Below are 19,025 nucleotides of genomic sequence, written 5' to 3'. Positions count from 1 at the left end.
CCTTCGCTCAACCACCCATCAACCCATCATCATGCATGATAAGGAGCCTAATGTAATGCGGCAGCTAGACTGGTGACTGGGGGCGACTGGCGAGACCACATAACACCAGTCTTGAAAGATCTACATTGGCTCCCAGTACGTTTCCAAGCACAATTCAAAGTGTTGGTACTGACCTTTAAAGCCCTAAACGGCCTCAAAGGCCCAGTATACCTGAAGGAGCATCTCTACCCCCGTTATTCAGCCCGGACACTGAGGTCCAGCGCTGAAGGCCTTCTGGCGGCTCCCTCACTGCGAGAAGCAAAGTTACAGGGAACCAGGCAGAGGGCCTTCTCGGTAGTGGCACCCGCCCTGTGGAACGCCCTCCCACCAGATGTCAAAGAAAAAAACAACTACCAGACTTCTAGAAGACATCTGAAGGCAGCCCTGTTTAGGGAAGCTTTTAATGTTTAATAGACTATTGTATTTCAATATTCTGTTGGAAGCTGCCCAGAGTGGCTGGGGAAACCCAGCCAGATGGGCGGGGTATAAATAAATTATTATTATTATTAGTAGTAGTAGTAGTATGCATTGGCAGCCGCGTTTCTGGCTGCCCCATACTGACATCACATCACATATAGAGTGGGACGGGTGTGTGTGGTTTAGGGGGAATGGCCCTGCAGGCCAATTTTGAACCCCTGGTGACTCACATTTGACCCACAGGTCAGAGGGACCCCACCCTTAGCTGTCAACCTTCCCTTTTTGCGGGAAATTCCCCTATCAGTACTATAGTCTATACACTGTCTATACACACTGTCCAGGCTTGTGCACTATTGAATATCACTTCAGTGCTGCTAACGCAGCAGTTCGACTTCGCCCCCAGAAGCACACTCCATCGTCTCTTAAGACAGTTGGGTGCCGACAACGACAACCCACCGCCCCTAGGGTGAAAAACATTTTGATCCTGAAATTCTAGCGCCTTTGATAGCGGAGGGGGAAAGCGGGGAAACTGCTCAGTTAGGAGATTATTCCCATACCTCTACCCAGTTTGCTCACCTCCATGTCTCTTTTGAGAACTGTCCAACCTGTCAACATTATGTTGACAGGTTGGACAGTTCTCAAAAGAGACTTATCAGATTCCTCACCACACATCTCACCCCTTAAGTCTTTGAGGGAGGACCTGGCAGAGATAACCTGAGGAAACTGCTTTGTTTTTTGTAACCCCCTCAAGATAGAGGGGAAAACACCAGATGTTCTTCTGATAAAGACATTCATTCTCTCTCTCTCTCTCTCTTTCTCTATCTATCTCACACACACACACTGTAGCAATATTTCATTTTGGTGGTTTCAGCTAAGAAAACAGCAGTTATGCAACAGCAGAGAACTGGAATGTTTTCCCTTGTCTTTTATTATTTAAGCCAGGAATTTTCGCTTCATATCCAGAGAAACACATGACAAACCACAAGGCTGAAGCAGGCTGTGTTGTGAACAGAGCTGAAACAGAGCAGAATACGCTCAGCGATTATTTGTAAACAAACCCTTCGGCTAAAAAGCCCAGCTATGCAATGACTTTATTCTGGATTTTGATAAAAGCTTCTAAATCTAATCACATTAGAAGCTAAAGGGGGAAAGGAGCACTTACATCAGAGAGAGTGCAGTCACAGGATTTGCCCTTTTTGGGACGCGGGTGGTGCTGTGGGTTAAACCACAGAGCATAGGGCTTGCTGATTAGAATGTTGGCGGTTTCAGAAGGTCGGCGGTTCGAATCCCCGCGACGGGGTGAGCTCCCGTTGCTCAGTCCCTGCTCCTGCCCACCTAGCAGTTCGAAAGCACGAAGTGCAAGTAGATAAATAGGTACTGCTCCGGTGGGAAGGTAAACGGCATTTCCGTGCCCAGCTCTGGTTCACCAGAAGCGGCTTAGTCATGCCGGCCACATGACCCGGAAGCTGTACACCGGCTCCCTCAGCCCATAAAGCGAGATGAGCGCCACAACCCCAGAGTCGTCCGTGACTGGACCTAACGGTCAAGGGTCCCTTTACCCTTTACCTTTACCTTACATCCCACCTCAGATGTTGGTGGGACACCCAAAACAGCCTCCATAGCAAATCACCATTCATGGACCATGTCTGTATGGATGAAGCTGCTTCTTTAGGTATCCTGGTCCAAAGCCATATATGGCCTTGGAAATCACAACCAGCACTTCTGAATTCCTCCCAGAAACTAATGCATGTGTCACCGTGACCAGAACTATATTCTCTAGGAACAGGAGTAACTCTTGAACCATCCCCTCACCATGGCTCTCCCCTACATATTCAGGTTCAAAGCCAGATTCAGCAACATAACCCTGTCCACCTATCAAATCTGGCCTGTGAGGTTCAAACTGATAAACATCTGCAGAGCCAAAAGGCCCTTCACCCCTAGCATGGAGTATTCACATTGCAACTCTTTTTTTATGAGGCCGCCTCCAGATATTAATTTTTTAACAATGGCTTCTTTATAAGGAATTTCTTACATAAAAACAAATACGATTCCTTTTTTTCCTTCTGGGGGCCTTTATCCCTGTATGATTGTTCCTGTTTTCCTAGTTTGACTGGAATTTTCAAACCCGAAAAGAAAAGGGTTTGAAGTGGTCCTCTCAGGCTTGTCAAGTTGGGAAGTCTCTCTCCTTGCCACTGAGCTCTGCTACGGGGAACAAAGAACAAACTGTCCAGAATCCATTTTGGGGGAAATGTGGAAAGGAAGGCCTTCTTGACGCCATGATTTTAGCAGTCCTTGTTCCAAACTGGGAATGGCAGAATGGATAAGTTGCACCCAGATGCCTTTAGTGTTTGCAAAGTAGAATAGATAAGGATAGGGGGCTGAGGGTGCTCAACATTGGGGTTCACCACTCTTCGTCTTGTCTTCCATACACACACAAACTACGTTTTCAGAGAAGCTGCCAAGGAAGCCTTTCCTCCTCTCACCACCACATCCAGCCTTTGTGACTCACTTATAATTCAACCGTTGTTTTCCAGAATTGAAAACCGCTGGAAAGGAGGCAAGTAATAAGGCAGAAGAATCTTAATCCTGTTCGATTAAGAGAACCATTGTCCCTGTAGTATCCCATGTGACTATCAGAATTTTAGCTTGTGGTTTGAAACTGGAGATCTGTGCTAGACCTGCCTAGAGCTCATGATTTCAAGAAACCATGAGTTCAGCCCAAAAATGTTTTTGCTCAAATCACACAGAGGTTAAGGGGTTCTGCCCTCCTTGCCATCTGTCCACCACTATTCATTCTTCCACATTGCACGAGGTCCATATTTGCTTCCGTTGTTGAATCGGTTTTTCGAAAATCCTTAATGCACTCTCTCTTAAGCAATTTTGTAACCATGATAAATTAAAGGCCATATCCTTTCTGTTGGGGATAATTCAGACTGAAATTTCCAGGTGTCAAAAAAGGTTGTTTAAGTATGCTACTTCTGTGGCTTGTGTTTTGTTAGCCCAAAAATGGAAAACGAGCAAGGTTCCAACTAAAGAAGAATGGCAACTTACAGTAAGTCAACAAAATATGCACAGCTCGCAGACTTAACATATAGAATAAGAGAACAAGAAGAACATACATTTATAGAAGATTGGAAAACGTTTATTGAATAGATGGAAAATAATTGTGCACAGCTGAAAATGCTGACAGCATTAAGATAAATTCAACAATGTAAACAAGTTTTGATGGATGCAATAATGGTATACTTTTTGTAAAATATGCAGGGATTTATGATATGTAAAATGAACCATGGAAAGAGAAGAAAGGAAGTCATTGATATCTTAAGAATGTAAAATGAGTATTTTAAATTGTGAAACAAAACAAAAAACTATACACATATCTACTGTTGTTCATCTTCACCACAGGTTGTAGTAAGCTGTTATTAAATGCAGATAGGGTAGCTGTTAAGTAACTGGCTGGGTTTTTTTAATGGCCCTGCCTACTTCTTGAGCATAAGGTCCTGACACATATGGAAAAGGATGGTTGGGGAGGAAACTAATTGAAATAAGAAGTGGGCAGCTGTAAGGGGACGTAATTATGACAGGAGGGGCCACTCAAAGTGTGACCACAAACCAGCGTGTAATAATAATCAAAGTGCCCATGTGTCGCAGGACATTTGTGCCAGACAGTACCAGCTCCAGCCTGCAGGTTATGGCCACAGTGGCCTAAAATACGATCGCCCCACACGTTTTTGTTCCAGAGCTGCACTTCAAAGACGTCATTGCCTGACAGCGTGACAGCCCCAAAATCGATAGGTTCAGTCCACCAGGGGTTATTGTTATGTGGGATGACGATGGTCCTCCTTTCCTGACCGTGGAAGAAAATTTTGACATAACCATCAGTGATACCGAACAAGTTACCCCTAAGGTTGTATCCTCTGTGCACAATAAATTTGAGGTGTGCTCTGCCCCGTTCCCAGGCACAGCACATATTGCTGTGGAAGCCGCCGTGATGACAGCGGCAGGTGCATTCCTCATCTGAGCTCTGAAAGCTCCAGCTGGGACATGGTTGTGAACAGTTCCTCTTCAGGGCCCTCTGGTTTATATAGTTTACGATGGATTGCTTCAGCAAATCCCTCCTTCGATCCCTTTGGTTCAACAAGGTGTGCAAGGGTAGGAGAGAGTAAGAAACCAGCCCAGGCTTTGTTTTTGCACTTTCCATCCATGCGGAGAGGTTCTGGGCTTCTCCGGGTTTTGAGAAGAGAATCTCTGCTCGCTTCTCTCCTCCCACAATTTCAGTGCGCTGCTTGGCGTAAGCATCGTGGAAGATTCCACGAGTGTAAGTCCTCCGGAGATCTTCACACTTAGAACTCAGGGAAGCGGACCCAAATAACCACTTGTGTCCCAGAGAAACCTCCCAGCCCAAGCAACTCTGAAAACTGGAAGCGGTAATCCCCCACAGGGCCATCTTGCATGTCTGCACAGCCAGCAGGTGGCGCAATCGCCCGCCCACCTGCACATTGCTGATGTAGTGGGTGCCATAGATGTCGATAAAATGCTGGTATTCCTCAGAGTTATTCCTCCTTGGCAGCTTGGCCAGAGCATCGGAGAAATGGGAGGCTAGCAGTGAGCGTCTATGGCGGAGTCTCAGCCTGCTCAAGAAGAGAAAAGGTGGAGCAGAATAAGCAAAGATAAATAGTGTTACCCACAACCACATGCTTCCATCTATATCTCTGTAGACACATTCAAAGTTTGCCAGTGTGCAGTGTGTGTTTCTGATTTTTTTTTTTATTTCAGAATTTTTTTTATACTTAATTGACTAACGATATTTGGGGTTGTCATCAGAAACAGTCACAAATGGGTTCTCTACTTTAAGAGAAGACAGGGCATCGTTTATTCCCAGTGCTATTTGCATTTGTCATAGAAACTCTGGATAATAGATCCACTTCTAATATCAAGGGGGTATGCATTCAGGGAGTAGAACATTCCATTGGTTCATTTGCTGATGACCTCATTGTAATGTTGTCCAATCCCAAGCAAGCAATCTCTCCCCTTTGTGAAAATTTATATGGTTTTTATACCATTGCTGGCCTTGAAATTAATTGCTCCATATCTATTAAGCTTTTCAATTTACCCATATTAGAACAAAACATATATTTGCCAATTCAGAGCTTCATCCTGAACAATCCTGGGATTTGTTATTTATTAGGGGTGCTGGGAATTGTCGCATTGTGAGGGGAAAACTACAGTTCCCTGGCTTCTTTGGGGGAAGTCATGTGTTCTTCCTCCTCCCAAAGATGCTTCTCCCCCTCGTAAAGGCCTCCTTGAAATTCTTGCAACTCAGGAAACAAGAAGCACAAAAATACTGATTTTACCTAAAACACGTGTATCAATTTTCTGCTGTCAAATGCTGGTAGCTTTACAGCATATTGCGCTGCAAAGAAAGGGGCTGTCTCTATCAAGGACCCCTATCTCTGAGCAGCCAACTGTGGCTCTATAGGGTACTGATGCTCACCTGTAGTATGCACAGGAGACCTCTTGCCTTACAAAAATATGGCTGTCCTGACGGGATTTCTCATGTGCATAAATAGCCATCCGGGAGTGAGATCCAGCAAAGGCCACCCGCAGCTCCAGCCCTGCTTTGCTCAGCACTTTGCCTAACCCCAGCTCTGCTTTCCAGTCGTTCTTCACCTCCTTGGCCATTGCATTCGCAACATCCACATCCAAATACTCAATGGAACTGCTGACATCCTGATGACATGTATGAAGTACTCGCCAGTCCACGCCAGCCAAGGGGAGTTTCTGCAGCTTCCCCTTCATCAGGGGATTCCGGCAGAGGATGCACGTCCCGTTGGGGCCCTGCCATTGGCTGGTGTCCACCACAAACGCTCCCTTTCTCTCCAGAGAGGTGATGTCCACCCCCTCGCCAATGAAGCTATGGCCGGGCACAAAGCTGTCCTGCTTCATGCAGATAGATCTGTGGAATATTTGGCAGGGGCTGGGAGTTGTCGGTGGAAGTTGGAGGAGAAGGAGGAGGAAGGCTGCTAGGAAGAGGTGCTGCATGGACATGACTGCTCCAATCAAAAAGCTTGTAAATTACCCTAGGGAATAAAACAGAGAGGTCTTGTTTGCGCCGTGTGGGAATTTCTCACCTTTTTAAGTTCAGCTCATGAGGTACTTTTATATGCCTGTTGTCTTTGTCCATGGAGTTTTCTTGGCAGGGATACTGGAGTGGCTTGCCAGTTCCTTCTCCAGGTGGATCACATTTGGCCACCTCATGCGAAGAGAAGACCCCCTGGAAAAGACCCTGATGCTGGGAAAGATGGAGGGCACAAGGAGAAGGGGATGACAGAGGATGAGATGGTTGGACAGTATTCTCGAGGCGACTGGCATGAGTTTGGCCAAACTGCGGGAGGCAGTGGAGGATAGGGGTGCCTGGCGTGCTCTGGTCCATGGGGTCACGAAGATTCGGACACGACTGAACAACAACAACAGCCTGTGGGTCTCATCAGGGGTATTTGGTGAGGTATACATCCATTCATAAACAGCAGCAACAGCAACAGTAGTGGAATTAGCTGCAGCTGTAATAATAATAATAATAATAATAATAATAATAATAATAATAATAATAATAAAATAGTGGCAACCTTACCTGTTTCCTCTTTTCCAAATTGCTTCTCCCTCTCAGTGTATTACACTGCACTACAAGTGGCTTTTATCCCATGTTCCTACCCACATGTTGTTGTTTTTTTCAATTCCCAGCCTCTCCCACCGACCTTTCATATTCTCTATGAACCAATACTGGATATGTGAACATTCTCGCACACCTCCTCCTCTAAACAAACAGGACATTCTCAACAAATAAGATTATTCTGTCTTGCTGCTTGTCTCTTTTCTAGCTGTTTCCAATTCTGGACAACACGGAGTGAGAGAGTCACACAAGGCTGGATGTGGTGGTGAGAGGAAGGGCTTCCTTGGTGGCTTCTCTGAAAACATTGTGTGTGTGTGTGTGTGTGTGTGTGTGTAGAAGAAAAGTCGAAGAATGGTGAACCCCGATGTTGAGCCCCCTCATCACCCTGTCCTTATCCATTTTACTATTGCACTAAAGGCATCTGGGGGCAATTTAATGATTCCAGTGTGCTTTTCCTTGTTCGAAAGTAGGACTGGAGTCAAGAGTAGGACTGGAGGACTGGAGTCATGGAGTCAAGAACACCTTCCTTTGCACATTAAAAAACAACTAAACAAAATATTTTGTAAGGATTATTCTTTGTTTGCCTTACCAGATCCCAGTGACTAGGAAAGGTTCCTTGGGCTAGCAAGTCTGAGAGGACAAGAGGACCCATTCAAATTCTTCTCTTTTGGGGTTCAAAATTGAAGAAAACAAGAACGATCATACTGAAATAGAGAGAGGCCCCTGGTATGAAAAAAAATTCTTTTTGTGAGAAACTTCCTTATAAAGAAGCCATAGCTTTTGTTTGTTTTTAATGGAAGAGGCGTCATATGCCTCATAAAATGAAAGGAACTGCCAATGCTCCATGCGTGGGGAACATTTTTGGTTCCACAGGCTAAATTCTTATCAGATCTAGCCTCGTGGGTGAAATATGACAGGGCAGGGCTGAAAGGAGCACTTCCTTTGAAAATGTTGTTTCACAGTCTGGGGATGCTGCTGATTCTGGCTTGGAACCTGAATACAGTGGTACCTCGGGTTACATACGCTTCAGGCTACAAACTCCGCTAACCCAGAAATAACGCTTCAGGTTAAGAACTTTGCTTCAGGATAAGAGCAGAAATTGTGCTCTGGCACCGCAGCGGCAGCAGGAGGTCCCATTAGCTAAAGTGGTGCTTCAGGTTAAGAACAGTTTCAGGTTAAGAACGGACCTCCGGAACGAATTAAGTACTTAACCAGAGTTACCACTGTACTCAGGTGACAACCATAGTCAGGGGAGTCCTTCACCCAAAGTTTCTGGGAGGAACTCAAAAGTGCAAGTTATTATTTCCAAGGCCATATATAGCTTTGGACCAGAACACCTTCCTCCATATTGACATGTCCATGAATGGGTGGTTTCCTATGGAGGCCATTTTGTGTGTCCCACCAACATCTGTAGTGTGTTTGAGTCAAATATTGGTTGGGATGTTGTGCAGGACATTTTCTGTGACTGCACTCTCTCTGACGCAAGTTCTCCTTTTCTACTTCAGCTTCTAATGTGATTAGATTTAGAAGCCTACCTGTATATCACAATCTAGAATGAAATCATTGCACAGCTGGACTTTTTAACCTGAAAGGTTTGTTTACAAATAATTGCCGGGTGTATTCCGCTCTGTTTCAGCCATGTTCATAGAACTGCATAAACAGCACACAGCCTGCCTCAGCCCTATGGTTTGTCATGTGTTTCTGTGGACAATATGAAATAGAAATTCCTGGCTTAAAAAATAAAAGACAGGAAGGCACATTCCAGTTCCCTGCTGATGCACAGTTGCTCTGTTTCCTTAGCCAAAATCAGCAGAATAAAAGCTGCTACACACCGACCCACTACATTAGGATTGTGGTTATCTGAACATCCAGGGTGTTCTGTCTGTGTTGAGGGGTTACAAAGAGATTCCTTTAAGCCTTCCGTCTGTCTGTGTCTGTTCTCTCCTATCTCAGGGACATAAAGGGTGAGATGTGAAGAATCTAACAAGTTCCAGTGTTGTCTATATGGAGAGATTATGGTTGCCATTATTTCAAAAAGTGAAAATGGTTGTTGAGCTTTTTTTGGCCAAGTTGTTGAGCTTTTCCAGATGTATGGTAACCCTATCTCCTCAGAACAAACAGGAATGTGAGCAAACTGGGCAGAGACATTGGTATTGTCCTTTAGTTGAGGGTTGAGGAGCCTTCCCACTTTCCTTCTCCACCATGAAGGAACAACAATTTCTGGATCAAAACGTTTCTCTCAACAAGAGAGCTCCTTCTTTCTCTCTCTCTTCCAAGACAACAGCCTCTAGAGAGCCACCATCAAATAAATATAAAAACACTCATTCACCCAGGATATTTTTTTCTATGAGGCTTCAAAAGGTCTCTCCTCTCTTTTTTCACCCTAGGTCATAGCTGTCAACTTTTCCCTTTTCTTGTGAGGAATCCTATTCGGAATAAGGGAATTTCCCTTTTAAAAAGGGAAAAGTTGACAGCTATGCTAGGTGGAAGCATTTCCAAGGGCAATCGACCCTTCTAAGTAGCTGCAATTTGAAATAAATAAAGATGATTACCTCATGAGTCTGTAAGATGTTTGAAGGGCCCATAGAAGAGGGATTGGGTTGAACTACAAAACAGGGTTGTCCTTTTTCTAGTTTTGTGAAGCTTCTCCTTTAGCTTTCGTAAAGGTACAGTTGCCCCTCTTTGCTCAGTGTTTTCAATTCATTGTCATACAGAATTCCTGGAATATACTTGATAGAGGTTAGTTGTCTGTGCAGTAGGCTATGCTTAACTCGGCTATGGCTTACACATGGCAATGTTAGTGGGGTGTTGTTGTTGTTTTGACAGCTCAGTATTAAATTAAGTGTGCTCTTTAAATGTAAAATAATGTGTCTTCATTCCTTTCTTTGGCAGATAATCCCCTTTGGAAACGTTTCTGATAGATTCAGGACAAGAAGACGGTTCTTTCTATATTGCCTGTTTCATAAGAACAGCAGCCCCCAAGCTTTATAGTAGTCTATTAGATCTCTTTAAATGGCAGTTCGGGAATGGGGATTGCTGGCAGTGCACTGGTTCTTATGGTATGGCAAGATCTTGCCAATGCACAGAGATCTGAGAAGCTTCATCTAGATGGAGAAGGTTCTTCCACATAGTTCTGGCTGATGCTAAAATGCTCAGGAGTATGGGTAGTTCGGATGACTATCACATCTACTACTGTGGGCAGGAATCCCGTAAAAGAAATGGAGTGGCCCTCATAGTCAACAAGATCAAACCTATCCATTCTCAAGGAAATCGGCCCTGAGTGCTCACCAGAAGGACAGATCCTGAAGTTGAGGCTCCAGTACTTTGGCCACCTCATGAGAAGAGAAGACTCCCTGGAAAAGACCCTGATGCTGGGAAAGATGGAGGGCACAAGGAGAAGGGGACGACAGAGGATGACATGGTTGGACAGTGTTCTTGAAGCTACTAACATGAGTTTGGCCAAACTGCGGGAGGCAGTGAAGGATAGGCGTGCCTGGCGTGCTCTGGTCCATGGGGTCACGAAGAGTCGGACACGACTGAACGACTGAACAACAACATGGGTAGCTTCATGTACTGGGGTCCATGATGCATGTTCGTTCTCCTGAGATGTCTCCTCAGGCGACATCATCTACAGGTGAAACTCAAAAAATTAGAATATCGTGGAAAGGTTCATTTCTTTCAGTAATTCAACTTAAAAGGTGAAACTAATAAATGAGATGGACTCATGACATGCAAAGCGAGATATGTCAAGCCTTTGTTTGTTATAATTGTGATGATTATGGCGTACAGCTGATGAGAACCCCAAATTAACAATTTCAATCATCACAATTATAACAAACAAAGGCTTGGGATTCCCATGCTGTAAGATCTGTACTCCCTCCATGTGGACTCAAGGTTTAAATATGTGTATAAATCAGTCTCTACCATGTCTTCAGTTATCCAAAGGAGCACTGGGTGAGTGGCTGAAACCTCCTGGGATCTTGCTAAAGCTCAGCAGAGTGAGAAAGTCCTTGAGTATGCATGAATGTCATTTTTAAATTCAAACACTGTTGCTGGAAAACGTATTCTGTTTTAGTAGACTGGTTGTTGGATTATTAAAAGGAACTTCATTTAACTTCTACTGTTATTATTGTATTGAAATCAAAACCTCAGAGTGAAGTATAGATCCTGTGTTCTTGGATCTCTCCCTCCCCCAAACGAGGGCTGGTGGTCTGATCAGCCACTAAACTCCACCATTTGAGTGTTTTTGATTCAGGAGTATAAAAAGAGGGGCATAATAGAAGTTTATAAGATTATGCATGACACTAAAGAAGTGGCTATTTCTGTTTCCCACTTATTCTGCATTAACTCTAGAGCTCAAGAGGTCCTATTAAAATAGCCTGACAGTAGAGTTAGTGGACAGGGGAGAAGAACATACTTTTTCACACCATGCAAAACTCCCCTATGAAAGTCATGATCACAAAACATTGAGATAACCAGTCTCCAGGTGACTTTATGCAGCCCTACTCACTGCTATTCAAGAAGTTAGCAACACTGAGTTTGTATAGGATTGCATTCTGAAAGTGATCTTGAGGTTGGGATGGATGTTCGTAATATAAGATAAACTTTATAAACTATTTACAGGATGAATGTTCAAGGAAGCCCTAGCTCAGGGGTAAGCAAACTTTTTCAGCAGGGGGCCTGTCCACTGTTCCTCAGACCTTGTGGGGTACCACAGTATTTTTTGGGGGGGGGATGAACGAATTCCTATGCAGTTTTTCAATGAGTAGGAAAATGAGAGTACCCCTAATGTTAAAAAAACCCACTGACAATTCTTAAGAAATCCTTAAACCAGCATGCAAGAAAGGGAAAGACAAAAATTGCTTCACAGCATTCCAAAATACTTGTTGATCTTGTAGGAAGAGCCTCTTTGTAAATACATTTTTGTCTTTCCTTGTCCTAAAAAAACACCGACTGAAACTCTGAATAAATTGTTCTAAACTACTATCTATCAGGCTCTTAATATTATGATCTATGGCTATGCTATGCTAAGCTGTTTAGAAGAAAGGCTGGGTGGACTGCTGTCTATCATGCACTAAAAATATCATGAAAAGTGCTGTTAATATTTTTTTAATATATATTTTTTTGTCTTTCTGGGAAACTACCGCAGGCACCCACATAGCTATGATTGCAGCTGTGTACAAAAAAAAAGCAAATTCCAGCTACTAGTTTAACCCTTTGAGTGCTAATGGGAAAAGTACTGTAATAATTCTTCACAATCTGTAACCTTCTTGGGTTGAATGGTGCAACAAAGCCAAGGAAAAGGCCTTATTAGCGCCACCTACTTGCAACAGTGAGATGACGATCACGACACGTTCACAGTCTTTCACTCAAATTGTATTGCATTAGTGTTACAAAAGCGCCTAGTCTCTCGAGAGATGATTGGCTTGCCTTCTCAGCCAATACCAAGGCAGTCTGCCAGTATTTCCTGGCCCGCCTCCCTTCTTCCTCTGTCTTGCGGTTCTTTGGCGCTGGGTGAGTGTTTGTCGTTTGTGCTATCGAATCCATTCTTAATCTTAGGTTAGTTCTTGCCATCCGTTCTTGTTATGTGTTTGGAAAGAGTCACGGTACAGGTGGGGGGTTGGGTTGCTAGATTTTTGGTTTCAGATCGTTTGCACCCCGCTCTAGCATTAGTGCTCGTGAGTATGCTCTTCACTGATTTCGGTGGGGCTTGCTTCCAAAGTAGCATGGTACTTACTGCGCCATTGAAAGCGTTTTCGGTGCCTAGTATTTCCCCGTGAAAAAGATCCTAGTGGAAATCAAGGCGCGCTTTTCTGTCCCCTTCCCCAGAGAGCACGTGTTCGTTTTCTTAATTGCGTCGGTGTGTTGCGAAATGAATGCGGGCTACATGTTGAAGACGAAGCTTTTAGGGTTTGGTCCGGGCGGGGAGGCTCGCTCGGAAGGAGTTTTCTTGTGGCCCATTGAGTTGGTAATGAGGGGGGGACGGGGACTTCACGGTGGGTCTTTTCAGGGGGGCAAGAAATCTAGCAAAGTTTACTACACTAGAAAGCTTAATATCATGTTTGGGTCCTATTGGTGGGCGGTGTGAAAATTGTTTTAGTACAAAAATAAAAATAAGTGTGGGTTTGCTTAGGCCTGTTGTACTGTAGGTGCTGCATTATAAGCAATTCCCCAGAAATAGCAAAAAGAAGCCCAAAGGTTCTTAAGGCCTGGTAGGAGAAAAGGCAATTAAAACTCTGGCCTTGGAAGGCAATGCCTTTTTTTAAGACTTTGTGTATTCTTGTGTTCTTTCTCCACTTTACATTAATGACTTAATTGGAGCCAAACGTCTCTGAATGAGAGTTGAGGCTTGCTTGTGTGCTCCCTTAATGCTCTCCCCTTCTTTCTTGCTTTCTAACAGCCTGCGGAAAAATGGATGGCTCCTACCTGAAGCATCTGCATCATCAAAGCAGTGCTTCTGGAATGCACTCATCTGGAGTTAATCTGGTCCATACATTTGGGTAAGCCTTTTGTGAAGGGGAGCTCTTGTGCGTCTGGTTTTGCACCGTGAAAGTATGTGTTCATTTCAATGTGGTGAAAGGCTGAGAAGCACATAAAGATGATGTGGATTACTTTCATTTAAAAGTACAGAATGGTAAAATGGAGAAGTTGGTTCAAGGTTTTTTTGCATTTTGAATAGAAGTTCTATGATAAAAAATGAATGTGTTCATCTCATGCCTAAAATGGGAAAAAAGGAATAAAACCATTAGTTATGATGCTAGAAACCTCTAGCCTCATTAGACTTGGCCTGATTGTTAATAGCAGAGGAGAAGAGTAGTTATTAATTTGCCCATGTTCTGCCTAACAACTTCCAGTTTTCTGTTTCTCAGTATAGCCATTGAATTGTGTGCACATATTGCTAAGAAAAGGACAATATGATGATAAATTGCCCATATCTGCAACTTTTTAAATGAATTTTTATTAATTTTATGTAATATAAAGCATAACACACAATTACACAACATTACACCACATACAAACAATACAACAAAACAACTACAAAAATCCTAAGTACATCCATTTTCCATTTACATCTTATTGGGACCTCCCCCGATTCCCCCCTTCCTGGTTTCCAATTTAACTCTTATCTAAGCAGTTTCGTACTTTACTTTATCAAACTATCTGATTTAAATTACTACCCATTGTCATTTAATCTTCTATACTTTACTTAACCCTATTTTTCTCCGGAAACCTCTAGGTGTTTCCTCAGAATTTCAACCTTTCAAATATTACACTGTTTCCTTAAATATATTTTTTCCAATCTTCCTGCACCGCTTCTTCCCTCTGATCACGCAGTCTAGCTGTGAGCTTGGCAAGTTCCATAAAGTCATTTTCATTTGCCAATCTTCCACTGTTAGTATTTCTTGAGTCTTCCAGTTCTTTTCAATTACCCGGTAATACTCTAGCTGCTGTCGTGGCATACAAAAAGAAAATCCTGTCCTTTTTGGGGATTTCCTCCCCTATAATTCCCAAAAGAAAGGCTTCCGGTTTCTTCAATAAAGTGTCCCTTAGGACCTTTTTCATTTCATTATAAATTCTTTACCAGAAGTCCTTTATTTTGGGGCATGTCCACCACATGTGGACATATCTGCAACTTTTTAGGCTGACAAAAGTTATGTTCAGTTCATAATAGTGGTTTTCTTTCATAGAGCATGGGTTTGGAGAAGCATCAAATACTTCTTCTGAAAAATTCTTTGAAGGGAACCATTGCAGTCAAGAGATGGGCTGAACAAATTCAGGAAATTCCTAGGATTTCTGGAAGTCATGGCATTTGGCCCATTTGGTGATAATGAGAAAAAGGTATGATCTTGGTTTCTCTTGAAGTAATAATTTGAGGTATCTTGGTTGCTAAGTAGGAGATGGCAAGAGACTTGGGGAGGCTGATATGATGAACTGCATGTTCTGTCCGTGTTTCACCTGATTAACCCTGATTACGCACATGCTCTGAGCAGATCTCTCCTTGGCACAAGCAATATTTCTATTAGAATGCTGATGAGTGTATGTTTACTTAAGCATATTATTGCCAGACAGGTAAAAACAGTAATAACAACTAGCGGTTGTATTTCAGAGAGCATGCGATTGGAGGAAAATGAACACCAAATACTTCTGAAGAGTTGCGCTGAGTGAACAGCTGTAATACAAAATGGACTGAACGAACACTGAAAATACTAGGATTTCTGGAAGTCTGAATTTGATATTGAGAAAAAGGTATGATCTTGGTTTCTCTTGAAGTAATAATTTGAGGTATCTTGGTTGCTAAGTAGGAGATGGCAGACTTGGGGAGCCTGTTATGATGAACTGCATGTTCTGTCCGTGTTTCACCTGATTAACTCTGATTATGCACATGCTCTGAGCAGATCTCTCCTTGGCACAAGTGATAATTCCATTAAAATGCTGATTGTATGTTTTCTTCTTCTCAAGGCTTGCTGTTATTTAGATAACAAAAATAGCATGGTAACCTATTGCAACAATGCCTGAATGTCTTGTTTATCTTATAGAAGATACTTATCTAGGCATATATGTGATGAACTCAAGTTACTTCCCTCAAAGTGTTAGACATACTTCTCTAAAAATGGTTAGGATGACCATTTATTTGGACAAATTAGATTAAATCTGGTTTGCAAGCTTTTAGTTGCTGAATTCTTCCTCAAATTGGAAGTTGTACCAGGTCATGGTCCTTAGCTCTTCTCACCTCTTCTGTTCTACTGAACAGAAGCAAGAACACCAGGGCATGGGATGTAAGGGAGGGGGGTTAAGTTTTGACTGGTGTTTGGTTTCTGGTGGCTCATTTTCTTGCAGGGAGGAGGGGATCCTCCTGCTCACTCAATTAGACAGGATTATGCAAACAGTTCTTCCTATCTTGTGATGGGAGGTTGGGGGGTTTGCTTGATTTTGTACAGCTATAGACAGAAAAGCTCCTAGTCAATAGAAATTAGACAGTGGAATAAAATTTAAATTGTCTTTATGGAGACATGACACAGTAACCCACTCCATGGTAACCAAATTTTCCACAGTAGAAAGGGGAGCAAGAACCACAATCAGATTTAAAGAAGGATGCTTGCTAACTAAAGATCTGCCACTTTTGCTTTTATAGGACTGATGATTCTAAAGAGATGAGACAGCAATTGTGCACATTCCCTATCCTGAGCCTCTACAAAATGTAAGGACTGAAGCTTTTTCTCTTGCCGCTTAGAAGACATTTGCATCCAAACCACTGATTACTGTATGGTAAGAAGTTGCTGTTTATATAGTAGAATTTATCTTTCATAGTATGAAATCTAATGGGCAGGTTTCAAACAAACTAGGCAGTGTCAGTGCCTCTAAAGCACATTTGGCCTTCCAGATGTTTTCAGACTCTAGCCTGCATGACCAGCTGCTAGGGATTATGGGAGTTATAGTCCAACATCCTCAGGAGGGCAACAGGTTTTTTAAAAGGAGTGGATCATCAAAATAATAGTGGAGGGTTGAAGTATAAATAGCGGTGGGTGGAGTAGGGATTGGTATGTGTGCTCAAAAGTGAAAATGCATGATGACTGTTCCTCTTGCTGTCAAAAGCTGTAGACAGTGAGATTTTGTGTCATCAAACATTAAAGCTGGCCTTTCTTCACTCAATGTGCCTTTGGATGGGTTGGCTGTCTGTTGGCACTATTGAATTTTGCGGGGCCAAACATTCTGAAAAATGCAAACGTGAAGCTTTAAAACAGGGGTCCCCAAACTAAGATCTGGGGGCCGGATGCGGCGCAATCGCCTTCTAAATCCGGCCTGCGGATGGTCCGGGAATCAGCGTGTTTTTACATGAGTAGAATGTGTGCTTTTATTTAAAATGCATCTCTGGGTTGTTTGTGGGGCATAGGAATTCGTTCATACTTTTTTTCAAAATATAGTCCGGGCCCCCCACAAGGTCTGAGGGACAGTGGACCACCCCCCTGCTGAAAAAGTTTGCTGACCCCTGCTTTAAAACACGAGCCAGCAAGCCAAAAGGAGTGTTTTTTAATGGAATAACTGAGCTGCGATTGCCTAGCTTTTTAACAGGAAGCTTGAATTTACCTTTCTAAATGTTTAAATCATTTTCCACAGGTTTGTTGGACCACAGACATTAAAGGGAGAACAGTATTTCTCTGTTTCACCATGGAAAAAAGTTGTACAGAAGATGGATGAATTTGCTGTAACATTTGAAAACAACATAGTGGCTCCTTACTGTCTTTTGTGTATTATATGTGTGACCACCAACAATAAAAATTTTCTCCTAATAAGTTGTAGCTCATTATTGTCCACATTTATTAAGTGGAGTATATGTTGAATACCTTTGGAAATTGTGTACAATTCATTGCTAGAGTATAATTACGTCAATATGGTTATGGAAAAGAAAGCACATGTTGTGTCCGTGCTCTTCTCCATATCTTACTCTAAAAAGCTGTTTTCCAAAACCAACATTTGGAGATGAAAACATATTGATGCCATAAACCTGCTTTGTACATGCTCACCCAAAATACATAGTTGTGAACAGGGTAGGGTGCTTTCTTTTTTACAAATCCACACGTCATTGCAACTTTGAAAACAAAGGACCATTCCAGTGTTAGTTGTACTCAGCCAGATCCATTGAAATTATTGGACCTTGATCAGGTATGTCCATTAATCTCAGTGGTTTTTCTCTTGAATATAACTTAGTGTAGCCAATGACAAAGTTTTGCATCTAAGTTGACATTTTAATTTTAAAGCCTTGTCAAAGCATATGGCATCTTGCACAGTTGTGACATCTTGGCAGTATTCATATTAAAAAAGTATATTAGAGATACAATGTATCAAGTGGCTAGTTAAAATAGTCTATACTTCAGTTGAGATGCAAACCCTAAGACAAGGCCATGAGAGGAGATGACAGCTACACAGGTTTGTAGCAGAATAGGATCTGAATTGGTCTAAATGGAGACATTAAAATTTAAGTGTGCTGCTGGAATAATGTTCCTGACAAAACCGATGAAACACTTTGGAATTGCAACACACAGGATATTAGTTTAGTTTCCCTAGTGTTAATGGGTTGGTGAAAATATGAACATGGCTTGTGCACAGAGAGCTGAAATGGAGTGTAATTTTTCAGTTTTATTTGGATGGGAGCAGTGTCACCTGCATATCTAAAATAAGCCTTTTAAAAATGTGACCGACTGAGCAAGAGCTGCTGTGTCCTAAAATATTCCACTGTGAAGAGTTACAGCAAAGAGGTTCATAGCTTTGCCTGGAATAAAAGTAGCATCAAAATTAGGCTGTGTATATACACATGATAAGGGACGTGGGTGGCACTGTGGGTTAAACCAGAGCCTAGGGCTTGCTGATCAGAAGGTCGGTGGTTCGAATCCCCGCGATGGGGTGAGCTCCCGTTGCTTGGTCCCAGCTCCTGCCCACCTAGCAGTTCGAAAGCACGTCAAAAGTGCAAGTAGATAAATAGGCTCCCACTGCTCCAGTGGGAAGGTAAACGGCGTTTCTGTGCGCTGCTCTGGTTCACCAGAAGCAGCTTAGCCATGCTGGCCGCATAACCTGGAAGCTACGCCGGCTCCCTCGGCCAGTAACGCGAGATGAGCGCCGCAACCCCAGAGTCGGACCCGACTGGACCTAATGGTCCAGGGTCCCTTTACCTTTTATACACATGATACCTTTACGGCCCATAACTTTATTTTGTGACTTGCAAATGATGGTTTTCAGTACTAGAACTGGGAGGTGCAAAGAGATGTTATGGATACTGTACATAGTTCACTTTGAACAAGGCTGATGGGACAGGAAACTTCAAACTTATTTGTTGGCTGTGGCTTTTATTGTGTTACATAAAAATACATACTAGGCTCGGCAACAATTCTGATGGACATTGAAA

General features: G+C 42.9%; 1 protein-coding gene, 1 long non-coding RNA gene and 3 other non-coding genes across 8 annotated transcripts; 4 read left to right on the top strand and 1 right to left on the bottom strand.

The window, feature by feature from the left end:
* Window positions 1-3,940: 3,940 nt before the first annotated feature.
* On the bottom strand, window positions 3,941-6,504 carry LOC117057471 (perforin-1-like). Its single transcript, XM_033168319.1, has 2 exons — window positions 5,951-6,504; window positions 3,941-5,087 (listed from the first exon to the last, which is right to left on the bottom strand). Exons 1-2 carry the CDS (start codon window positions 6,502-6,504, stop codon window positions 3,992-3,994), a joined length of 1,650 nt encoding a protein of 549 aa, XP_033024210.1. The 3' UTR covers window positions 3,941-3,991.
* Window positions 6,505-12,516: 6,012 nt separating this feature from the next.
* LOC117059201 lies at window positions 12,517-17,405 on the top strand. Of its 4 annotated transcripts, none has more exons than XR_004427899.1 (6): window positions 12,517-12,640; window positions 13,527-13,626; window positions 14,815-14,965; window positions 15,234-15,373; window positions 16,260-16,393; window positions 17,243-17,405. It is a non-coding gene; the product is annotated as an uncharacterized LOC117059201 (long non-coding RNA). The 4 variants fall into 4 exon arrangements; XR_004427901.1 differs by having other exon boundaries at window positions 12,518-12,640; window positions 16,260-16,325; XR_004427900.1 differs by lacking the exon at window positions 17,243-17,405 and having other exon boundaries at window positions 12,520-12,685; window positions 16,260-16,864.
* On the top strand, window positions 15,043-15,120 carry LOC117059512. The gene has a single exon (XR_004427931.1). It is a non-coding gene; the product is annotated as a small nucleolar RNA SNORD126 (small nucleolar RNA).
* LOC117059511 lies at window positions 15,448-15,525 on the top strand. Its single transcript, XR_004427930.1, has one exon. It is a non-coding gene; the product is annotated as a small nucleolar RNA SNORD126 (small nucleolar RNA).
* LOC117059507 lies at window positions 16,693-16,838 on the top strand. Its single transcript, XR_004427926.1, has one exon. It is a non-coding gene; the product is annotated as a small nucleolar RNA SNORA79 (small nucleolar RNA).
* Window positions 17,406-19,025: the final 1,620 nt, after the last annotated feature.

This window comes from Lacerta agilis, chromosome 14 (assembly GCF_009819535.1).
Source record: "Lacerta agilis isolate rLacAgi1 chromosome 14, rLacAgi1.pri, whole genome shotgun sequence".
NCBI lineage: Eukaryota > Metazoa > Chordata > Lepidosauria > Squamata > Lacertidae > Lacerta > Lacerta agilis.
Note: the sequence above shows the minus strand (reverse complement) of the source record. Positions and strands in the feature narration are given on the sequence as shown.